General features: G+C 33.0%; 1 protein-coding gene across 1 annotated transcript in view; it reads left to right on the top strand.

Moving 5' to 3' along the window:
* The window catches only part of mTor (serine/threonine-protein kinase Tor), a 120,882-nt gene that overhangs the window by 8,602 nt on the left and 89,463 nt on the right, over positions 1-22,817 (top strand). The window contains exons 3-7 of the mRNA XM_072535113.1: positions 4,077-4,279; positions 6,075-6,449; positions 11,114-11,274; positions 18,787-19,064; positions 19,156-19,339. Coding sequence (XP_072391214.1) covers positions 4,077-4,279; positions 6,075-6,449; positions 11,114-11,274; positions 18,787-19,064; positions 19,156-19,339 — 1,201 coding nt within the window. The remainder of the gene's footprint in view (positions 1-4,076; positions 4,280-6,074; positions 6,450-11,113; positions 11,275-18,786; positions 19,065-19,155; positions 19,340-22,817) is intronic.

The raw sequence follows: 22,817 nt of genomic DNA, 5'->3' as shown, positions 1-22,817 counted from the left end.
AATACACCCAAAAACTTTGTAGAGTGAGTGGAAGATAACATATTGTTTCTATCGTGGATGGTTAAGATATAGTCATATTTAGATGAGTTGTATGAATGAAAATAAATAATTTGCGTCTTGTCAATGTTTAATATTAGTCTGTTGGTATTACACCAGCGTATAAAGCAGTCAACAACAGTCTTCATTGTCATTTTTAATTCCTCTAGTGTACGTGCAGAGACTATTAACGAGGTATCATCAGCAAACATTGATATTATAAGTGCCCTTATGTGATCTGGTAGGTCATTAATAAAAATTAGGAATAATAATGGTCCCAGCACGGATCCCTGTGGTACTCCTTTATTTGTCGTGTATGGTTCTGAGCTTGATTCTTTCATCTTAACAACACTCTTCCTGTCACTTAAGAAATTTATTATCCATTCTAGAAATATCCCTCTAAAACCAACGTTATATAATTTATTGCGAATAAATGTTATATCTAAGCAGTCAAAAGCACGTGATAGATCAAAAAATAGTCCTGCCACGTGGTTTCTACTATCTAATTCATCATAAATACGCTCAAACAAGCTGCATGCAGCCGTGAGTGTTGACTTTTTTGATCTAAAGCCGTGTTGGGTTGGAGTTAATAAATTGTATTCTTCTATAAAATTTAACATTCTGTTGTATACAACCTTCTCTATTACTTTTGAAATTATGCTAAGGACAGATACTGGTCTATAATTTGAAATATCATGAGGGTCATTCTTTTTGAAGATTGGAATAACTTTTGCCATTTTAAATATGGATGGAAATTGGCTGGTTGTTATTGAGAGATTAACTAAATGGGTTAAAGGAATCGATATATGATCACTTATCAGTTTTATTATTTTTACAGATATGTTATCAATACCAGTACTAGGCTTATTTTTTAGTTGATCGATTGTATTTTTTATTTCAATTGGAGTTACCGGTAAAAAGAAAAATGTTTTGTTACACATTTTTGAGGTAGTACAAGAAGAAGGTAACGATGTGCCAAAATGAGTTTGAAGATTGTATTCTGTAATTGTAGCAAAATATGAGGCAAACGAATTAGCAATATCACAAGACTTGGTAATAATTTTACTATCATAATGTAGAATAATATCAGACCTGTTCTTTTGCCTACCAGTTTCACTGTTTACTAAATTCCAAACTGTTTTTGGTATATTGTAAGATTGATTAATTAAGTCACTATGAAAGTTTTTTTTAGTATTTATTAATAGAGAATTATATTCTTTTTTTGCCTGTTTATAGGTATCTTGAGACTCGAGACTCCCTATATTTTTTGCTATCCAGTGTAGATTTTTTAGTTTTTCACTAGCGTGTCTTACCTCATTTGTTACCCATGTAGCCTTATTTGTTTTGTGTGCTTTATACCGTGTTTTTATTGGACAATATAAATTTAGATTGTAATCTAAAATGCTAACAAATGAATTTGTGGCATATTCAGCATTCAATTGTGAATAAACTTCATCAAAAACTGTAGAAGAAATCCCTGCTTTAAACATCAGCATATTTTCATCTGACATATCCCTGTAACTGATGGGTTTTTTATCTTTTTTCGATACTTTATTGGCTTGCAAATTTACACTAAGTGAAAATACTTTATGGTCACTGAAGTGACCCTCGAACACATTTGATTTGTAAAGATGTGGTTCGATATTTGTCAATATGTAATCCAATTTTGTAGATGATGTTTTACCTACTTTATCTACGAAAACTCTTGTAGGAGCCTCAGATGTGACTCTCAGATTATAACTTACTAAAAACTCGTTAAAAGATTGCTTATTATTAGACATGACAAGATAATCAATGTTTAGATCCCCACAAATATAAATATCATGATATGACTTACTGCATAGCTCCAATATATTATGTAATTTACACAGAAAACTCTGAACTTCTCCTGATGGCGAACGATAAACACTAATAACACAAATTTTCCTATTGGCTATAAACAGAGAAATCGCACAGCACTCACACACCATTTCTTCACTAAAGTTAGAGACATCTAATGTTTTGAATTTAATATCAGTTTTGATGTAGATGATGGATCCTCCATGGATATGGAACTTTCGACAAAAATAAGAGGCGATGTTGTATCCATTCAGGGTCATAAATTGGATGTTTTCTTCAGTACACCAATGTTCTGATAGACAAATTATATCAGGTGTTTCCTGCAATGTTAAGACTTCAAGTTTGAGTAACTTATTTGTCAAAGATTGAGCATTTAGTTGCAATATTTTTAAACAACTGTCTGGTGATGATAAAAGTAACGTTTCTCTTGGATTTACTTGACTAAAAAAGAGTCTGGTCTATCTTCTCCAGTTGACAGACCTCTATTATGATGCTCTCGATCTAAGAATCTTCTTCCTAACCTAAAGTTAAATCGTTCAATGCCAATTTTTTTCGGCCAAAAAGCAGGATTGTAAATTTCTTCCCTTAAGTCAGGTAGTACACCTATCATAAAACATTGATTATCCCTTCTTTTATGGTCAGTTGGTAACAATTTTACTTGTATATTCTCACAGTTTGTCTTAGTTATTATGAAATTCTTGATGTGGTCCTCATTTACACTATCCGGAACTTTTGAGATGAATAGCCACAATTTTTTGTCTGGTTTTTCGGATTTTCCATGGAAATTCTTATCACCAATTCCAGTTCCCATTATTTTCTTGCGTCTTGTTGTCACAATCTGATATCCTTCATCGTCGGCTTTATTCTCTGAACCCCCTGTTGTGATATGATTAAGATTTATTTTTGTGCTTTCCTCATTCTCAACAACTAAATTTGTAATGTAGTCACATGTTTGTTTGGTTTGAATTTCCATTAATTGTGCATTTAATTTGTTTGCAGTAATTTTTGAAATGCCCTGTATATTGGAATTCCTTTCAACATGTTTGGTGTTTTTATCATTAAAATTTTTATTTGAGTCAGTTTCATTGTTTGTTTTGTATTTAGAATTAGTCAACTGGACACTGGCCGTCTTATCTTCATTACCTTGAGTTTTTATTAAACCCTCATTAACAGTTGAGTTGGGTTTTTGTGAGATTCTGGTTCTGGTTATTTCTGATTTCAATAAATTTAATTTTTCTAGCAAGTGTTCATTATTTGATTTTAATAGATTATTGTTATTTAATAATAAATTGTACTTATCATCTTTTTCAGCTAACAGCCTTTTTAACCACTGATTTTCTATCGCTATGGCACTAAATGATTCGATGGGTTGTCCATCACTATTTTGGCAACAGATTACACGTGAATCTCCTATCTTGAAGAATTTCACTTTGTTTTTCACAGCACATGAGATGTGATAACTATTTCCACATACTATACAAACGAGTATTTTATTAGGCTTAGTTTGACAACATTTAAATGTATTCTCTTCAAAATCTACCTCTTTTACTACAGAGAGAGGTGACGGCACATTTTTACTTTCCGCCATCTTGGATAATAAACTAAAATAAATTAATTCCCTCAAGTTCTTAAGTTACGATATTCTTCTTCTTCCCACATTTCGCTTTCCTCGAATTTCTCCTTGCATAATAAGCTACAATAATGAGTATCTTTGCCCTCTTACAACATGGCCTAAGTACTCAAGTTTTCTTCTTTTGTTAGTCAATATTATTTCAGCTTTATTTCCTATACTTCTAGTAACTTCTGCGTTTGACATTCTTTGAGCCCATGATATTTGTAGGATTCTTCTGTAACATCAAAATTCAATTTGGTTATTTAGGAAAGATTTACTGTCATGTTTGGATATGATAGATTTTGTGGTAAGGTGCTGTACCATATACTCAATACCGTAAGAGAAAACAAATTAATCTGTTCTATGTTTTTTGTGCTGGAAATCGAAACATCAATAGCATTTCTACAAAAATGCAAAAAATATATTTTGCACCTACTTTTTACTGTATTTTTTTAAGTTTTTAAAGATATGATGATGTCTTAACCTAATTCCAGGTGATATCGGAAAGTACAGTGGAACCAACACTGTATTTTCTGAATTAGAAACATTTCTACATTTAAATATTATCTGACGTGTTTTCTATTTTCAGAGCAAAAGACATGCTGCTGTGTTAGTTCTGAAAGAACTTGCTATCACTATGCCAACATATTTTTACCAACAAGTATCTCAATTTTTTGAGTTAATAACAAATGCCATTCAAGATCCAAAAGTAGCTATCAGAGAGGGAGCCGTGGAAGCTCTAAGAGCAGCATTGGTAGTTACAGCCCAAAGAGAGGTTGGCAAAGTTACTTGGTAAGCGATATTGATATGGATTAATTAAGTTCTTTATTTTTTTATTTAGTAGAGGATGGTTTACAATTACTGAAAGAAAAAACCGGCCCAACAAAACGTCTTCCGCCGATGTTGACTGCCGCCAGCTATGTCTGTATATTTTAAAGGTTTTGGTATTGGTTTTGCATCTCTATCTATTCGGGCTATTCTTTCTCTGTCCGTTTTTGTGACATACTGATTCTATTCTCGTGTTCCCTGTCTTCCCCAACGTAGCATGTCTTATATGTTACAGAGATCTCTTATTCGGTCGTTCAAAATTCTATCTCACAGTGCTGTCCCAGTTATTTTCCTCAACATTCTCAATTCTGATATTCTCAATATTCTCTTGGTTTCCACTGTGTCGGCTCTTGTTTCTATCGCGTTATTCATTATCGGTCTTATACACGATTTATATATAATTACTTTTCCTTCCAGCCTCCTATATTTATTTCTCCAGATTACATCCCTCAGGCATCCTGACACGTAAGCCACTTTGTTTTTCGGCTTTCGGACACTCTCTTTAATATCTCCATATTTCGAGTCCAAAATATCCTAATCTCGAGACTTGTTCAATTATTTCAAGGTTAATTACTATGTTGCATCTTCTGGGTTCCCTTACACTACAAGAAATTTGGCCTTAGCATTTGATATATTCATGTTTTAGTTATTCGCCACTGTATTGAATGTCTGTGCCATGCGCTGTAGGTTATTCTCATTATTGGAGATTTAAATTGATTCGTCTGCATAACAGGGGAGTTTTATTTATTTTTCTCATATCTTATATCCTTTTTCTGTACTTTTAATATCTTTTGTAATTTTGTCCGTTACTAAATTAAAATGTAATGAGCTCAAGCTATCACCCTGACGTATTTCCGAGTTGATTTCTACTTCCGATGTTAGTTAATTCTCAACTTTTGTTCTTTGTATTAATGTTTTTAATTATCGTTATCACCTTGTTGGTCTGGTTTTCTCCGTTAGTAATCTTAACAGATCTTCTAATCTGACACAATCGATGGCTTTAATCATATGTATAAAGCACATGAATATGCAGGTTTTTTATATTCCTATGCTTTCTCGGCAATTTATCTGTAAATGAATATGGTGTCTATAGTAGACCTATTTTGTAGAAAGCCTTGTTGTTTTTCTCTTATTGTGCTTTCTTTATTTATTTTATTGGCAAGTATTCTTATTAAAAGTTTGAGAGTTATGCTCAGCGTGGTATGATACAGTATTTGGTGGGATATTTCCTTCTCTATTGGTTTGGTACACACTGGCTATATATTATTTCCTGAAAAAGCTTCTCTATGTTTTCGACCAGTGTTTCTTTATTTTAAGAGTTCATTCGGTATCCCACCGGGTCCTATGACTTTCTGTTTTCTAATTTACATATATTATTCCTTATTTCCTCTTTTGGATTTCTATTTCCATTTCTCTGTTTGATTCATCTTCATTTTCTGTTTCTTCTTCTTGCACATCTTCTTTTTATACAAAAGATAAAAAAAACCTCTAATAATATCAAGGAACATAATATACCCATTCTAGCTGACAACAAATAAAGAATAATTATAGAAAGAAGCGAACAAATTCAAGTATGTATATTTTCCTCATATCTTTTTTTCAGCTGTCTGTGTACTTCCCCGTTGCGTTAAATTTAACAATTTAACCTTTTGTAATGTTTATTCAGTTCTATACCATCAAAGTCCAAGTACCACATAATTAATGTTTGATATATTTTTGAATTAATCAGTAATGCTTTATGTTTGATTTTTTTATTTAGGTACAAACTATGCTATGAAGAATCTGGTACACTTCTGCTTGCTGACAAAGGAGAGAGAATAAGAGACGAAAGCGTACATGCATTTCTATTAATACAAAACGAACTGCTTCGCTTAGCGAACGCCTCATGGGAACGAAAATATACTTCCCTTTTGGAAAAAACTGAAATGAGACGTTCCAACGATCAAGAAACTTTTAATTTTAATCGACCGCTGTTTATGTATCCCACGCCAAATAAGAAAAGCGCAAATTATCAAATTTTAGCAGCTATACAACCAGAAAAGCCTATTATTATAGAATCGTCGGCTTGCCATCAACTTATACTGGAAAAGTTTCCATACTTATGTATTGATGTGATGCAACAAAAATTTTCTAGGTAAAGAATGATTTTTTAATAACTTACTTTTTTTATATTTTATAAAAGTGAAAGATATAATGCGCTTTCAATGATCAAATGTTGTGTTTTTCATTGTGATAGTTGTACGTAGTTATGGTGCAATTTCCTAGGGGTCTCCTTCAGCGGAGACCGAACGTAGCCCACTTCGATTCAAATTCAGTGTTATTCAGACAATTGTATGGTTGCGATTTCTTGGCTTTATGCAAGGCAGATAAAAAACAGATGCAATTTTCATTATAAGGCAGTTGATGGAAAAATACAGGAATAAAGAAACAAATGCTCATATGGTATTCATTGATCTTGAGAAAGCAACTTGTTGGTCCAATGCCAAAATCGCGAATGTGCCAAATTGACCATTTTCGCTTTATGTCATCAGCGTGTGCAATGTTATTCATACTATACAGCTCCAGAAGCACACAAGTGCTGACCTATCACCTCTGCCCCACCCAACTGGAACGCATTCCACGAAAGCGTCAGATGGAGATTTGCTGCCATACCGAAAACACGAATATAAAGTTTGTTTAGCAGAAAATGGTTGACTTCAATTAGTGCGGTCGTAAATATTATTAAATTTATCTGACTTGGCCCATTGTTAAGACCGGTCCGGACCGATAAGCAAACGAGGTAGACAGAGTTGGTCTTTTGACAATTAACACTGACTAGACGGTACTCCTATAATAAAGCAAAGGATCCACAAAACTTACAATAATTACGACGACAAAAACAAAAAAACGGATGTAAAATATATTGCTTTGCCTTATATACCCGAAATTAATGTTTTCAAATGAGTTTTAAAATAAATTTAATCTGTTTTAATTGCGAAGATTATAGAAAAACAAACGTTAATAATAATTTGTGGTTCTGAAAAGAACCGTTTTTTTTTAATCATAACATTTGTAGATTTGATGACAGTATCATTCCACACATAGTTCTGTTTCGCTATCGCCGTCCTCATGTAAATTAATTATGATCGGTTCAATTATATTATGATCTACATGAACATATGAATTTTCTTTACTTATTACGTGTCGAACTGAATTTCTCCAACTACTTGGAAGAATATCATTGACACATTTTCTTATTAACTCTACAACAGTACTACTTAACGTTGGAGAAATATTTTGTGACCTCACGTTAGACTTCAATTCGTGCCACATATGTTCTATGAGATTAAACATACAATAATAGGGTGGAAGCCGCAGCACTGTATGTCCCATTTCCTCTGCCAGTGTATCACAAACATATACTTTTTTTTGTAGAAAATGCCTTCAAAACTTCTAAAAGCTCTTGTTTGGTGTAACATTCTTCAAAATACATATCATTCGTCTCCATGTAATTTTGAATTTCCAGTTTAGTATTATTCAAGTTTGGAGCCTTACTTACTTGGCGACTCTGATAGCTTGCATTGTCCATTACTATCACGCTATTCTGTGGAATGTTTGGCATAAGATTGTTTTTGAACCATTCTTCAAAAAGTTCTGCAGTTGTATCTTCAAGGTAGTCGACGCAGGAGTCTTTAATATTCTTTGCAGAAAGCCACAAGGCATTTGGAACCCAACCATTTTCTGATCCAGCATGTAAAATCGTTATTCTTTTCCCTTTATTTGATAGAGTTTTTGTCTTACATTTACCGGAGGAATCGGCAAATCCTTTAGGTCGTTGAACACTACCTGTTTGTTTAAACTTCCTAAGAAGCATCCTCAAATAAGCTCTTGATGTAAAACGATTGGGGTACCTCTCATAAAAAATACGTTCCGCTGCATGGAAATTATTTCCACATTCACCAATTATTAACACAGCTGCTAATTTGTCGGCTACAGTATGTACCATTCTGCCTTTGTAAAAATTTAAACGTCTCGTTAAACAATAATTAAACTAAATATTAACTAAGAACAACTTGACTAAACTTGAATTGACTAAACTAAGTAGAAACAGAAACTAAATATTCAGGTATAAACGCGTTTGCAAACTAAAAATAACTAGAGAATTGACTAAACTAAGCAGAAACAGAAACTAAATATTGAGCTATAAACGCTTTTGCATACTAAAAACAACTAAAGAATTGACAAACCTCAAGTTTTTTTGATAAATAACTAAAGGCGAACATTAGAATTTTTATTAATTAAATATCAAACTAGAATTTTAGTATTTATTCTAATTGATTCGTCAAAATCATCTTAAATCCAAACAAAATTAATATGATTGAATAGGTATATTAAAATAATTGTAGTTTCGCATTTCTTCTTCTTCTTCTAATGGCGCTACAACCCTTTGTGAGTCTTGGCCTGCTTAACAATGTTCTTCCATTCTGCCCTGTCGGATACTTTCCTTCGCCACTGCCTGATGTTCATGGTTTTAAGATCCCTCTCTACGTCGTCTATCAATCTTTTACGGGGCCTTCCTCTTGTTCTGTTTCCTTGGGGCTTCCATCTCTGGACTACTTTTACAGCTCGAGTATCTGGCATTCTTTCTAGGTGACCAAGCCAGTTTAGTCTTTGTGATTTTACAAATCTGTCAATATCTGCGCTCTGCATTAGTTCATCCAGCTCGTGGTTCATTTTAATTCTCCACGAACTATCGCTGCATTGGGTTGGTCCAAATATCTTCCTTAGTATTTTGCGCTCAAATATTCTCAGTTGATTTTCATCAGTGGTTGAGAGGGTCCACGTTTCACATCCATATGTGACCACTGGTCTAATTACTGTTTTGTAGATTCTCAGCTTAGACTCACGATTCAGTAACTTACTTTTCATTAAGTCTTTGTATGCATAAAAGCACTTATTACCGCTAAGAATCCGTGCTTGTATTTCTTGACTGATGTTGTTGTTGTCATTTATTAATGAGCCTAGGTAGGGAAAAGTGGAGGCATATTTGTAGGTATGGTTGTCTACCTTCAGATTCTCATGTTCATTCGATTTTGTGCACTCCATATATTTTGTTTTACTTTCATTTATATATAGACCAAACGTAGCAGCTTCTCGTTTCAGTTCTATAACTTTTTCGCTCAATACCCTTTTGTTGCGGCTTATTATGGCAACATCATCCGCATATGCGCATATTTGCATAGATCTTGTATTAATACAGCCGTTTACATCCAGTTTTCTAACAACAGCTTCTAAAGTTAGATTAAAAAGTGTTGTTGATAAGGCATCCCCTTGTCTAACTCCATTTTCAATCTCAAAGGCCTGCGTCATATCTCCATCTATTCTCACCATAGCTTTGGAACCCTCCAGAGTCATTCGTATAAGTTTAACCAACTTATTGGGTATCCCTAACATAGATAGTTGCTTTAACATCTTTTGTCGATCTACTCCATCAAACGCCTGTTTGAAATCGATATTAGTAGTAGTTTCGCATTTAATTAATAAATATTCAAACTTTCGCTTCTGGTTAATTTTCAAAAAGTTGACGTTGACGTAAAAACAATTAGAGAATTGAAAACATCAAATTTTTGACAAATAACCAGAGGCGGAGGTTTTAATATTTATTAATTAATTGCGAAACTACAATTTTAGTATTTATTTAATTTATTCATCAAAATGAGCTTAAACTCAAATAAAATTAGTATGGTTGAATAGGTATTTTCAATACCTTTCAAACGAAGTATCACTTGCCATAATTATCTGTCACAGTGACACTGTAACGTCATCTATTACTATTACGTCACTTGTTATGACTAATTAAGAAGCCTACGTCTGTTTATTACCTATTTTTAATATATTTAATTGAAGAAATGAATAGTTCATTCAGAGACAAATTCAAGGGTATAGAGTTCAGCTATCTTTCTCTAATTATTTTATGAACTATTCGAGGAAACCTGTAAAAATTGCTGATCAACCAGTTTAAATTGTTGCCACTACGGTAATCAGTTTTTGTTGTTCTCGATTATTTATCACCTCTTTTTTTGCATCATAAAAAGTGTGCGACAAAGGATAATAAAAATTATAATTAATTTATTAGAATGTCTTTTTTGTATAATTTGTTTTTGATTTTTTGCCATTTTCCTCCTAGTGTATTATAAAAGATTTCCCCGAATATTTCAAATATGTCAATTTTGAATATGTATAGTGCACCGTGATTTGTTTATTTATTATTTTAGTTTTTAATTGATGTAGTCTTTTATTATTTACTTACACTAACACCAAAAACAGAACGCAACTACTTAATTTTATAATATTTATTTTTGACTTGACAATACAATATTTATTTCAGACTAGCTCTACGATTTTAATTTAACTGTTTATATACGTAATACATATTCAATCATTTTGTAACTTCCTCAGACGGAATAATGACCCGTTAAATATGTTTCTAGATCTCTCGAGTGCCGTTACTTGGTAATCTCGAACAGCTTGGAGACCAGACAGGTTTTGGCGGTAAACGCCTGTTTCACTCTTATGTTCTCGTTGTAACAAGTAGACGTTATTGTTGTTTACTTAGGACTTCATCAACTATCGTTTTTTTTTAGTGGGTCGTTGAACGGGCTAAACCTATACTGTTAAATTTGTCTCTGAAAGTTCTATTCATTTCTTTCTTTCTTTCAGAAAAAAAATTAGATTGTTCCAAACTCTATCAGAAACAAAATTATGAATATTATGCTTTACTTTTGGAATACACTGTATTTATCTGTCTTCTTTTTATAGGTACAGTTATGTTCAGCAAACATTGTTGAATATTTTACCTCGACTAGCAGCTTTTGATAGGAAAGATTTTGTAGAAAAACATTTACCTGGTGCTATGACTTATCTGTTTAATATGTTAAAGAGCAGGGACAAGGAGAGGAACATGGCCTTTATTGCAGTTGGTAAGTCCTATAATGTATTTTTCACTTTTATCAGAAACGCCTCTAATGATATCTAATAATAATATTCACTTTTATATCATAAAAGCAGTTTAGTAGTACTAAATGGTATTTATTCTAATATTTGTTTTTTACAAATAAAAGGCAGATATCGAACACAGTTCTATTATTAAATCTTCTTTAAGTACTTTAGCTCTCACAGCATTGTTAGGGGCATTTCGTCACAAAATTAGTTATCCAGCACATTTAGGAATGGCATAAAGATTTAAATACGCTTATACAAAAAATAACGAACACAAGAAAAAAGGACAAATAGTTTAAAGTAATTGTTTAGGATACTATATTATGGGCGAAGGCCATTCTGGCTTCTGCCTTCGGCGATAATGTACGTACGTAAAGTTACGTGGCTGAGAAAAACGTTGACTTTAAGCTTAGTTCTGTGGATCGTTTGGATAAAAGAGCCTGTTTTAGATTTAGTTTTTGATCAAATAATAATTAATCTTCAGGAAGATAGTGGTATTGGTTTCTGTGATGATAATTCCGAGTCTGATAGTGATTATTCAGTAGTTGTTCCTCTGTAAACATTTTACTCTTCTTAATGATTATTTTTTATTGCTACGTCTTCTCTAAGTTTTCGTATTTTGTTTTCTGTCAATTCCTAAGGCTCTATACGCTTTATATATATATATATATATATATATATATATATATATATATATATATATATATATATATATATATATATATATATATATATATATTTTTGGCTTTGAAATCCATCATTAAAACAGTAATAACAATAGTGTCATATATTTGTTTATTAAACTTATTAAAATTTATTGGTTATTACTACCTTCTTTTATATTTATTTGTTTGTATTGTAACTCAACTTGGCCTGAAAGGGATATTGGGGATTAAAAGAGAAATGAAGAAATCCAGGTTAAAGCATATTCACCTTGCAAACCGACAGCCATGTATCGACTGTGTCACTCATTGAAGGACACAAGGGCGAGCTTTTGAACGTGGGTCTATAGATCTAGCATGGGGATATTTAGATAAAAAATAATTGACAAATTGAAAGGGGACAACTGAAATGGAAGTAACGGGGAAATAAGTAAATAGAATCTGGTATTAAAAGAAAAAGAAAAATAAAGGACGCCACCTTGTCTTTTTAGAAAGACAAGGAAAAGTCGAGAAAAGACATATCAGAAGCTTGGTTTAAGAAAGATACTAAAAAATTACAAATATAATAACCTCTCTTCAAAACTAAAATGTATACATAGTTAAATAAAAAGAACGAGAAACAAACACACTTACCTTACTTGGTCGCTCTATATTAATGTCAAAATTATCTTATTTCTCAAAAGGAAGGAATAGTGTTAAAGAAATTAAACAATACAAATTTGTTAGCAATCAGATGATTTTATTACACGCTGTAACAAATTTTATGGACATAATCGATTATATCTTACAAAAAAATATCCATTTAAAAAGGATTACCTGTTTACATCTTTATTTAAGGTTGCATATTAATTTCTCTCAATGACCTGGCAAAACTAGTAAAAATATTTGTATTAAGGATAATCTCAAAAAAAATTACATTAAAATTTACATTGGTCATTATCATATCATGATATGCATTGATGAGAATTTACGCTTCTTATAATCTACATACAAGCTTTAAGTTGTACATAAAAAACAAAGGTTATTCAGAAACAATAAACAAAAATTTGGACATACCTAAACAAAAAAACTAAGCACTGCCCTGCACTATAACAAAATACATAAAAAAAATGAAAATAATAGAGGTAATGGATTGTCTAAATGGCTATGACTCATGCATGCCCAAAGTACAAATTTACGCTTCAACCGTAGGGGAAGTAGAAGAGAGTGCTCCACGTTGAGACATTTTTCATATTTTTGATGATATAATCTGTTTATTAACGAGTTTTTTTAGTTCAAATTCAAAATGCAATTATTGAATCTATTTATAATCAAACAAAATTAGCAGTATTTTCTAACAAACTAGTTTGTTTATTAATTATTTTTAAAAACACTCTTGTCTCAACCTGGGCCCACTAGTGGGCCAGCTTAAGACAAATCCAAAACAACGAAAATTCTGTCAAACATTCGATATATATTTTAAAATATCAAATGACATATACACATAAACTTCAATAAAACGTGTTAAATCAAAATTCTTAACGAATGTCTGTATTCTCGAACTTGACGCCAAATGAAATAAAGGACTTCTGACGTTTTGTACCTCCTCAATTAAGAATTGGTGACATCACACATCTAACGTCACTTCTATTATCATGCGATGTGTCCACAACAGCGGGAAACAAAAATGTGTTTTTACTTTTAATACTGTAACGAAATAGCCCATCTCCGATACGCCATAATTCTTAGAAGGAAAGATCTAGAGAACACAAGAATTGGCATTTCAATGCCGCCCGTCTTCGATGGTTCTTTCGATGAGACGAATTAGAGGTGGGACAACGCCAGAATATTCTCGAACCTAGTAACTGTAGTATATATATCTCACGATGTTATGAGTTGAGTTAGTTGATAAGAGAGTACCGAACTGTAAACTATAAATAAATATGTTTATATAAATTCGAACCGCTCGTTTTATTTAATCTCGCTACAATACTATGACGCAAAAATGTGACTTTAAAGTCTTTGTCGTTTACTTCAATAATTTTCGCTACATAAAAATCTGATTTGTTATCACAAAATTTTACCAGCACATAAGAATTAATTTCAGGCAAATCCTGATAACCTGATAACATCCAAACTCAAAATCTGTGAATGATTCGGCATCTGAAGAATCAGACATAAATAAGTCAGTGTCACTGGATGATAGTGAGACAGCTGTAGTACTCTCTGTTAATTTTCTCTTGGGCTTATAGAGATGCTTCCTTTCTTTTTTCTCATGATGTTTTTTCTCGATTTCTAACTTCTCGGGAGTATCAGTTACAATTTTGCTTCGGCTTTTTCTTCTCATTTTGAGATTTTTGCCGGGGTTCTGCTTTGGTATAACCAAACAGCTGTTCTGGACTTCTGAAAGTCTGACGTTTCTCGTCAGTTTCGACAATTTCTTCATTGTGATGAAAACCAGGCTCTTTTTTTGTCAAATTATTGATGTAACTTGGCTTACATCCTTTACGATTTGTATCACCCTCCTCTAATATTTAATGCCTATCGGTTACTAATCAAAAAGTCACTCATCGAAGACGAGATGTTTCATCTAAATTGAAAATGCGTATGCCTTCAGAAAAGCCATCAAAACTTCCTCCAAATTTCGAAAAAATGCATCCACATTACAACGATTAAATAAGCAGATAATAATAATAATACGGATAAGCTGCAATCTTCCGGTTCGCTGATACTGACTTCGAGATGTCTCTTTCTGAAAACATGAAGCCAATCAAGTCCAGCAGACTTCATTTTTTCCCATTTCTGAGGTATATGAATTTTGCTACAGAGTTCCTAAGCCAGTTGCCTCACGTCTTTTGTTTACTTTCCGTAACACATTTTTCTGGATTGTATTATGTAATTTTTAAGCAATATATTTAATATTGCTAAATTGATATATTTAATATTGCTATATTGATAAACACATCATCTACAGCAATTTTCATAGCTTCTGTGCTAAACAATCCTTTGTTAGATTTTCTTTTTCGACTGCGAGATATCTGTAACAAAAAATCATAACTGCAGATTGGGTTATAACATGTGGGCCACCTTGAGACACGTCCCATGGTGGAACAAAACATTTATCTCAAGAAGGCCCATAATAAATTATAAACAACAGTCGTTCATGTTGTAAAACCTAAAAAAAAAGTAAAACAAACAACAGAAGGTCTCCTTAGTCAATTAAAACAATAACACCTTAAAAAATATCACATTTGAAATATTTTATAACTTCCTAAAGTATTTAGTATATAAAAACTTACCTCTTTCGAAAACAAACAATACGTGCAAAAAACCCTCGGTGTGCGTAAACGTATTATACCTAAAGAACACGAGAACAACTTACCGTTACCGGCAACGCCGAATGCTTTGTAGAACTGAATGCCATTTTTAACTCGTAATTTGAAAATTGTTGCGACTGTCCCATGGTGCACGCGTCTCAAGGTGGCCCACTCTCCGCTACAAATTTTAATAATTTTGGATGACCCGGCGCGCAATATTTTCAAGGTCATATCCGTTTAGAAAGTACAAACTCTACAAGGCATATTTCCTTTATTCACCACCTGTTTCTACAGGTTATAAAGTTAAAAAATTTAAGAATTCTGCTCTTAACACCATTACAGATGGATCCAGTCGGCACTTCTTTAACCACTTAATTCCATTGCTGTTTAGCTGCTAAATTACATCTCTTTAAATGAGATTATTTAACTGTGTTAAGTGATAAATATTGTTCCCATCTTTTACCGGCTAACTACTAAATGTCGCTATCATCAAAAACCACATCTCTTTTCGGACTGTCGACCTGAAGTGACCTTCCTCTCGGCCTCCAAAGGAAAAGTGACGCGATGTAAAAATTCATTCTCCAACGAGAATGAATGGAAATTCCCTATGTGGATTTTTACTTATTCTCCTGCGTAGATCGCCGGCCCGTTTCGTTTAACTCAGCATTTATTTTAAAATTTCTAGACGAAATAGAGAAAAGACGAATTGACACTTAACTAATTGTAAATAGACTTTTGAAGTTGTTAAGTTTAATATTTTAAAATGCACAAAGGTATGAACTATTTTCGATTTTTATAATTTACAGGATGAAAAGAAAATGCTACAATGTTTTGTAATAAAATAATTTACTTTATTTATAATTTCATTTAATTATATTATTTAAATGTTTACTGTATTGTAAGAACATGTAAAATATAAAGGAAATAAAAAAAATCTTATTTTTGGCAAATGCTCACAAATAAAAAATAAATGTGTGATATAATAAAAAAATGCCTACCTTCCTGTATCACGTAGGATTAAAAAGATATTAATGGATTAAGTCAAGTTCAATTTGTATTTAAAAACCCAAAAAATTGATGACCTTTTTAATCATACCAAACTGATATGTTAGAATGAATTAACATAAATGAAACTATTGAGGAAAATTATACGGTTACCACGAAGTCGAACATCTACGTCAAGTTTCACACGACGGTTTGCTCCACAAATTAAATTACTATGGAATCAGATGTATCCCTATATTATATATATTCAGGGATTCTACAGTATTCACTGCCTTCCCTCACTCAACCGTTTCCATCTCTCTCTGTTGTCCCATTCTCCATCGTTTAGACCTGTCTTACTCATGGCGTACTCTACTTCGTTCCTCCAGGATTTTCGGGGTCGTTCTCTTTTCCTCCTTCCTATGGGGCTCCATTCGGTTATTCTTTTCATCCATCTGCTGTCATTAGTTCTTCTTACATGTCCATACCTCTTTAGTCTTTTTTGTTCTATGTATGTTAGTATGTCTGTTTCTATTGATGTTCTTCGCTTTATTTCGTCATTACTTCTCCTATCCATTCTTGTTACTCTGCAACATCTTCGCAGGCATTCCATCTCTGTTGCTACTATCTTACTGCTGTTTTTCTTGTTTATGATCCAATTTTCAGCCCATATATCATAATACTTCGCACTAATGTTTTATAAATCTGTGTTTTTGTCTTCATATTTAGGTGTCTATCCCACCATACTGAGTTAAGTTGTCGGATTGCTGTTCTTGTTTGTCCTAATCTTTGTGTAATTTCTTCCTCTGTTGTTGCCTTTTTCGTGATTATAAACCCCAAGTATTTGAATTTATCCTTTCCTTTGATTGTTACGTTGTCATCAATCTGTAGATCTTCTATGTCTTCTTCACTTGTAGATAGGTACTCTGTTTTCGCGAGGTTAATATCTAGGCCAGCCTTGGTATATGCTTCTTGTAGTTTCTTCATCATGTAGCTGAGGTCGTCTTGGTCTTGTGCAATCACTACTTGATCGTCTGCAAAGCTTGACGAATATAGGTATTCGTTCGACACTTTATTTTCTTTATACACAGCTTTTGTAGCTTCTATGAGTTCCGTCTGTATTTCTAATTTGTACATTGCCCCCCATAGTTCTGACCTTGGTACAGAGTCATACGCCTTTCTCAAGTCCACAAATGCCAAATGTATATCTCTATTTTTTGCTTTTTTCTTCTCCAACAGTTGTTCCAGTGTGTATATGCATGATCTTCCTGCTGTGAAGCCTGCCTGATCCTCTCCGATTTTGCCTTTTATCGCTTGCTCTGCTATGTATCCCTATTAAGCTTATAACTTCTTACCTATGAGGTAGACACCAGGCGGTACTGTCTAAAGGTCATCTCTCCGATTTTCTATCCGTAAAACATCTAAAACATCCCACAAGGTTCGCTCTTAGAACCTTTCTTGTTTGTTATTTATGTCAACGATTTGCCTAAATTCATATCTCCGTACAAATCTGTACAATTCGCAGATGATACGACATACTTTATATCAGGAAAAAGTAATGATGATTTTAAAATGTCTTACAAGGAAGTTTCTACTAAATCTAGCGCATGGTTTCCTGCAAACAAACTGAAACTTAACTCAGATAAAACGCAAAACTTGCAATTACTTGCATAATTATCTTTACATAATGATCCAGATAACAAAGAGGCCGTTTAACTATTGGAAATAACCATTGATAATCAACTGAACTGGTCGGCTCATATCTCACAACTAGACAAAATACTATCATATTCATTATTTGTTAACGCCAACTAGGAAGGGTTGTCAACTTTGAAACATTAAAAATGATATATTTTTCTTTATTTCACTTACACCTAAACTCATCATATGGGACAATTCCAAATGCACTTCAAATTTTTAGAATACAATAGATAGCTATCAGGATTTTAGCAGGGGTTAGTTATCTAGAAAACACTGCCTACTTTTCTTTATCAAATTTAAAATTATGCCGCTACCTACTGTGTTGATATTACAAGCTCTGACTGTAATTCACAGAAAACGGGTCCATTTGATAAAGCAGTCTGTTACATTTAACTATTACAATAATTTACTAAAAAGTATTAAAAAGCTAAGCTGTAATAGTTTTGAAAAAGTTATATAAAAAAATATCTTCAAAAACATTGCTTTTACTACTCAGAAGAATATATGCTCATTGCAGAACATCCCCTGAACAGCTTACCGTGACTTAGCCATAAATTATTTTCTGTTAATCTGTGTTCTTGTTTGTGATATTTTTAAGTTACGTTTTATATTTCTTTTTTTATTTATTTTTGACTTGCTACAAACAATATTTGTATTTGTTAAATAGTTAGATAAATCAAACTCTAAAACTTTTCGTGTTCCCACTCTTTCTCTCCGAATACTTTCTCTATCTGCCTTTTGCAGCGACGGCCAAGATTTCGAAAGGCGTTCCTACATTTGACAAGTAATACGTATGGTGTTATTTACATTTGTTTTTCAATGGTTAATATTTTTTTTTATTTGCTTGTAGGTTTGATTGCAGTTGCCGTAGAAGAAGATATAGAGCCGTACGTAGACAAAATTATGGATCTTATCAAAGGAGCACTTCCTAGAAGTGAAATGACTCTAAAGAAACGTCCCAATATTGACCCTTGCGTTTTTAAATGTATAACATTCCTTGCTTTGTCTCTCAATAACCACGACAAAATGGATATTCCAATTATTTTGGAACAGATGTTGGCAACTGGATTGTCGTCATCTCTTACGATTTGTTTGAGAGAACTTGCTAAAAGTGTCCCTGCTCACAAGGTAAGATCTCTGTCAATATTATTTTCACCATTTAAGCTTCCAATTACATATTCGAATCAAAGTTATAATAATAATTTTCCAAACGTTTTAGGAAAAAATTAGCCTAGGATTGCTGAAGATGTTATCACAAATTTTGTTAAATAAACCGTTAATTCATCCTGGGACTCCACGTCATTTAACTACAAATTTGATGCCATTAACTGGCTCGTATGACTCGTATGATACTCAAATAATTGTTCTAGCGCTTCACACTTTAGGGACGTTTGACTTTGAAGGTTTGTATTACTGTCATTCTTTTAAATAAATATGAATAGGGAATTCTTATTTTTAATAGTATTTTTTGCAAATTGAATCATTAATTCACAATATAATGAAACACCGACTGAGTTTTTAAAACTGGTAGATCAAGAAAGTATAAAAGCGATACTAAAACTTTTTATTGCAGTATACAACACTCGGATTGGCTTCGATCTACATTTATCGTCCGGGTTTAGAGTTTACAATTCCTAAAAAATAAAGCAATAAAATACACAGAATATCGATTAATTGGCCTAATCAGCCTCTTAAGACTTTCTTATAACATAATCAGACTCAAATTCGAGGAAAATCTTAAACACGAGCAGTTTGGTTTTAGAAATGCACTCGGGACAAGAAAATCACTAATTTCGCTGAACGTTCTGTTCCAGAGTGTTGTGATCGGAAAGATGTTTTACATGCTTTGTGGATTTCTAAAAATCGTTTGATAGTGTCCAACATATAAAATTAATAGAGATACTAAAAAATATAACGAATTGATGGCAAAGATCTTCTTCTTTATGTGCCGTCTTCTACCGAAGGTTAGCGACCATCAAACGATAGGTTTCTCTGTTTAGTGTCGCATGTATTATGTTCGTAGCTTCTGGTATTTGAAACCATTCTCTCAAGTTTTTCAGCCAGGATTTCTTCTTTCTGCCCAAACCTCTTCTACCTTCAATCTTGCCTTCCACGATAAGCTGTAGTAGACTGTACTTATCATTACGGAATACATAGCCCAGGTATGACGCTTTCCTCCTTTTAACAGTTGTTAACAATTCCACCTCTTTACCCATTCGTCTTAATACCTCTGTGTTGGTCACTCTGTCTGTCCAAGGTATTTTCAGTATGCGTCGATACAGCCACATTTCTAGAGCCGCTAACTTCTTTATAGTTGCTGCTGTTAACGTCCACCCTTCAACTCCATAAAGTAGCGTAGAGAGTACGTAACATTTCGTGGCGCGCCATCGGAGATTAACGCTTAGGTGGCGGTTGCTTAAGAGCTTTCTCATTTTGATGAATTTGAATCTTGCTATTTCAATTCGGATCTTAACGTCTGGGTCCCACTTATCATTTACTGTATATCCCAGATATTTAAATCGGTGTACTCTTTCAATACGTTCGGCTTCACTATTCAGGTCGATATGTTGAATGTTCTTTTTACTGATCACCTTAAATTTAGTTTTCATTCTATTGATCTTCAGTCCAAATTGGTTGCCAGTTGTATTTACTCTATTTAGCATCATCTGTAAATCTTTGATGTTATCGGCCAGTATAACAGTATCATCTGCATATCGAAAATTACTTATTGGTACGCCATTAATCTTGATGCCCTCGTTGTACTCTTCCAGTGCCTCTAGAAATATTTGTTCCGTGTACAAGTTGAAAAGCAGTGGCGAAAGAATACAGCCCTGTCTAATCCCTCTCGAAATGGTTACGTTTTCACTCACCATATGTCCATTCTTCATGTGGGCTGTTTGATTCCAATATATATTTTTTATAATCTGGATGTCCTTAGTGTCAAGTCCTGTAAGATGTAATAGTTCTATGAGTTTGTCATGTTTGTTAGTATCGAATGCTTTCTCATAGTCGATAAAACAGGCGTAAACATCTTTCTGTTGATCCAGACATTTTTGAATCAAGACTTGTATTGCAAAGAGCGGCTCTCGAGTTCCAAAACCGCATCTAAAACCGAACTGTGTTTTACTTATGCTGTTTTGTAATTTTGCTCGTATTCTGGAATGGATAATACGCAAGAATACTTTAAGGGTGTGACTCATTAAACCTATAAGGCGATATTCACTACACGTCTTAGAATTCGATTTCTTGGGAAGAGGCACAAATGTAGATTTCAACCAGTCCGATGGAATTTGACCAGTATCGTATATCTTATTAAACAGTTCCAATACTACATTCAGGTTGTTCTCGTTAAAAACTTTTAAAAATTCGACTGGTATTTCATCGCATCCTGTTGCTTTCCCATCTTTCGTTTAATCTATAGCTTTTATCACCTCACTTTTCAATATTTTTGGTCCATTCAGATCAAGAGTGTTCGTAGAAATATGACGATAATCCGTAAAAAAATCTTTTATGTAATTTGCCCAAGTCTGCAACTGTTCTTCTTTATCTACAATAAGTTTGTTGTTCTCGTCTATTAACCTACCAAACTGTTTTTTCTTGTAAGTATAAGTAAACTCCTTGATTTTTTTATGCATATTAAAACTATCGTGTCTTCGTTCTAGCTCTTCTATCTCTTGACATTTTTCTTGTAACCATTTCTCTTTGGATTCTTTTATCTTTCTACTGACAATTCTGTCCAGTTCTTTATATTGTTCGGGATTATTCTTATTTTCCCTCCTTCTGTCCTTAAGGTGTAATATTTTATCTGTCATCCATTCGCTCTTCTTCCGCTCGTAGTCACCAATGACTTCTTTCGCACCGTTGCATACAGCGTCCCTTAAGTTGATCCAGTCTCTTTCAATATCATCAGTATTGGTTGTTAAAGCAACATTATTATTAATACTATTTTTAAGCTTGACTTTTATCTCGGAATTTCTAAGTTGATCCATATCTAATCTTTTGTGGCAAAGATACTCGCGTCATTAAAAATTGGTACTGGAATCAAACCAACCATGTTAAATAGGCCAGTCCGAAGAAGAAGAAGGGGGCGACCTAAACTCAGATATCTGAACGATGTGCAGGACGATTTAAGGGAGATTGGAGTAAGGGGATGGAAAAGACAGACACGCGACAGGGAAGGATCAAAGAATGTTTTGAGGCAGGTCAGGGCTCACGAAGGGTTGTATGCACTTTGAATGGTGGGAAGTGAGAGAAACATATTTAAAACGATATAGCATTACTAGTAGGCGAGGCCAAAAAACTAATTCGTTTCGTAGTTATGTTTCTGTAACGCAGCGTTGCCAGGTCATCGACGTCAGAAAATCGTATGCCTTTGTTCAAATTATGCTATTTTATAGTACGGATTATCGTACTTACTTATATTCTATTGGACAAGAAATGAAAAAAGAAAAAATAGTATATTTATTTTTTTGTAAGAGAAACAAACGAAGACTAATAAACAAACATATATAATAAACAAACAAATTATTTTAAAGAAAAAACGTAAAGTAAAAAAAATATTCACTATTCAGTTAATGTGATCTCAACTTCTTGCAGTTCATCATCAGCTTCTTTATTGTATAAATTGGTTGTTTTCATAGTTTTAACCATTCTGACAATTTTGGCTTATTCCTATTAAAATAGTAATTACTTTATGATGCCACAAGAAAATAGCTTCAGAACAATATGATTTAGATATATTAATGAACCGAATAAAAATAAATTTTTTTTAATATTAACTTCGTTTTGTGTTTGTTTTCTTTCTAAGATGTTTTTTACAGTTTTATTTTTAAACCATTTTATTAGTACTTTTTTATAATACTTAATTATTTCGAAACTACT

The sequence above is a fragment of the Diabrotica undecimpunctata genome, chromosome 6 (genome assembly GCF_040954645.1).
Source record: "Diabrotica undecimpunctata isolate CICGRU chromosome 6, icDiaUnde3, whole genome shotgun sequence".
Classification (NCBI taxonomy): Eukaryota; Metazoa; Arthropoda; class Insecta; order Coleoptera; family Chrysomelidae; genus Diabrotica; species Diabrotica undecimpunctata.
The sequence above is the reverse complement of the archived record's forward strand: the minus strand, read 5'-3'. Positions and strand labels throughout refer to the sequence as shown.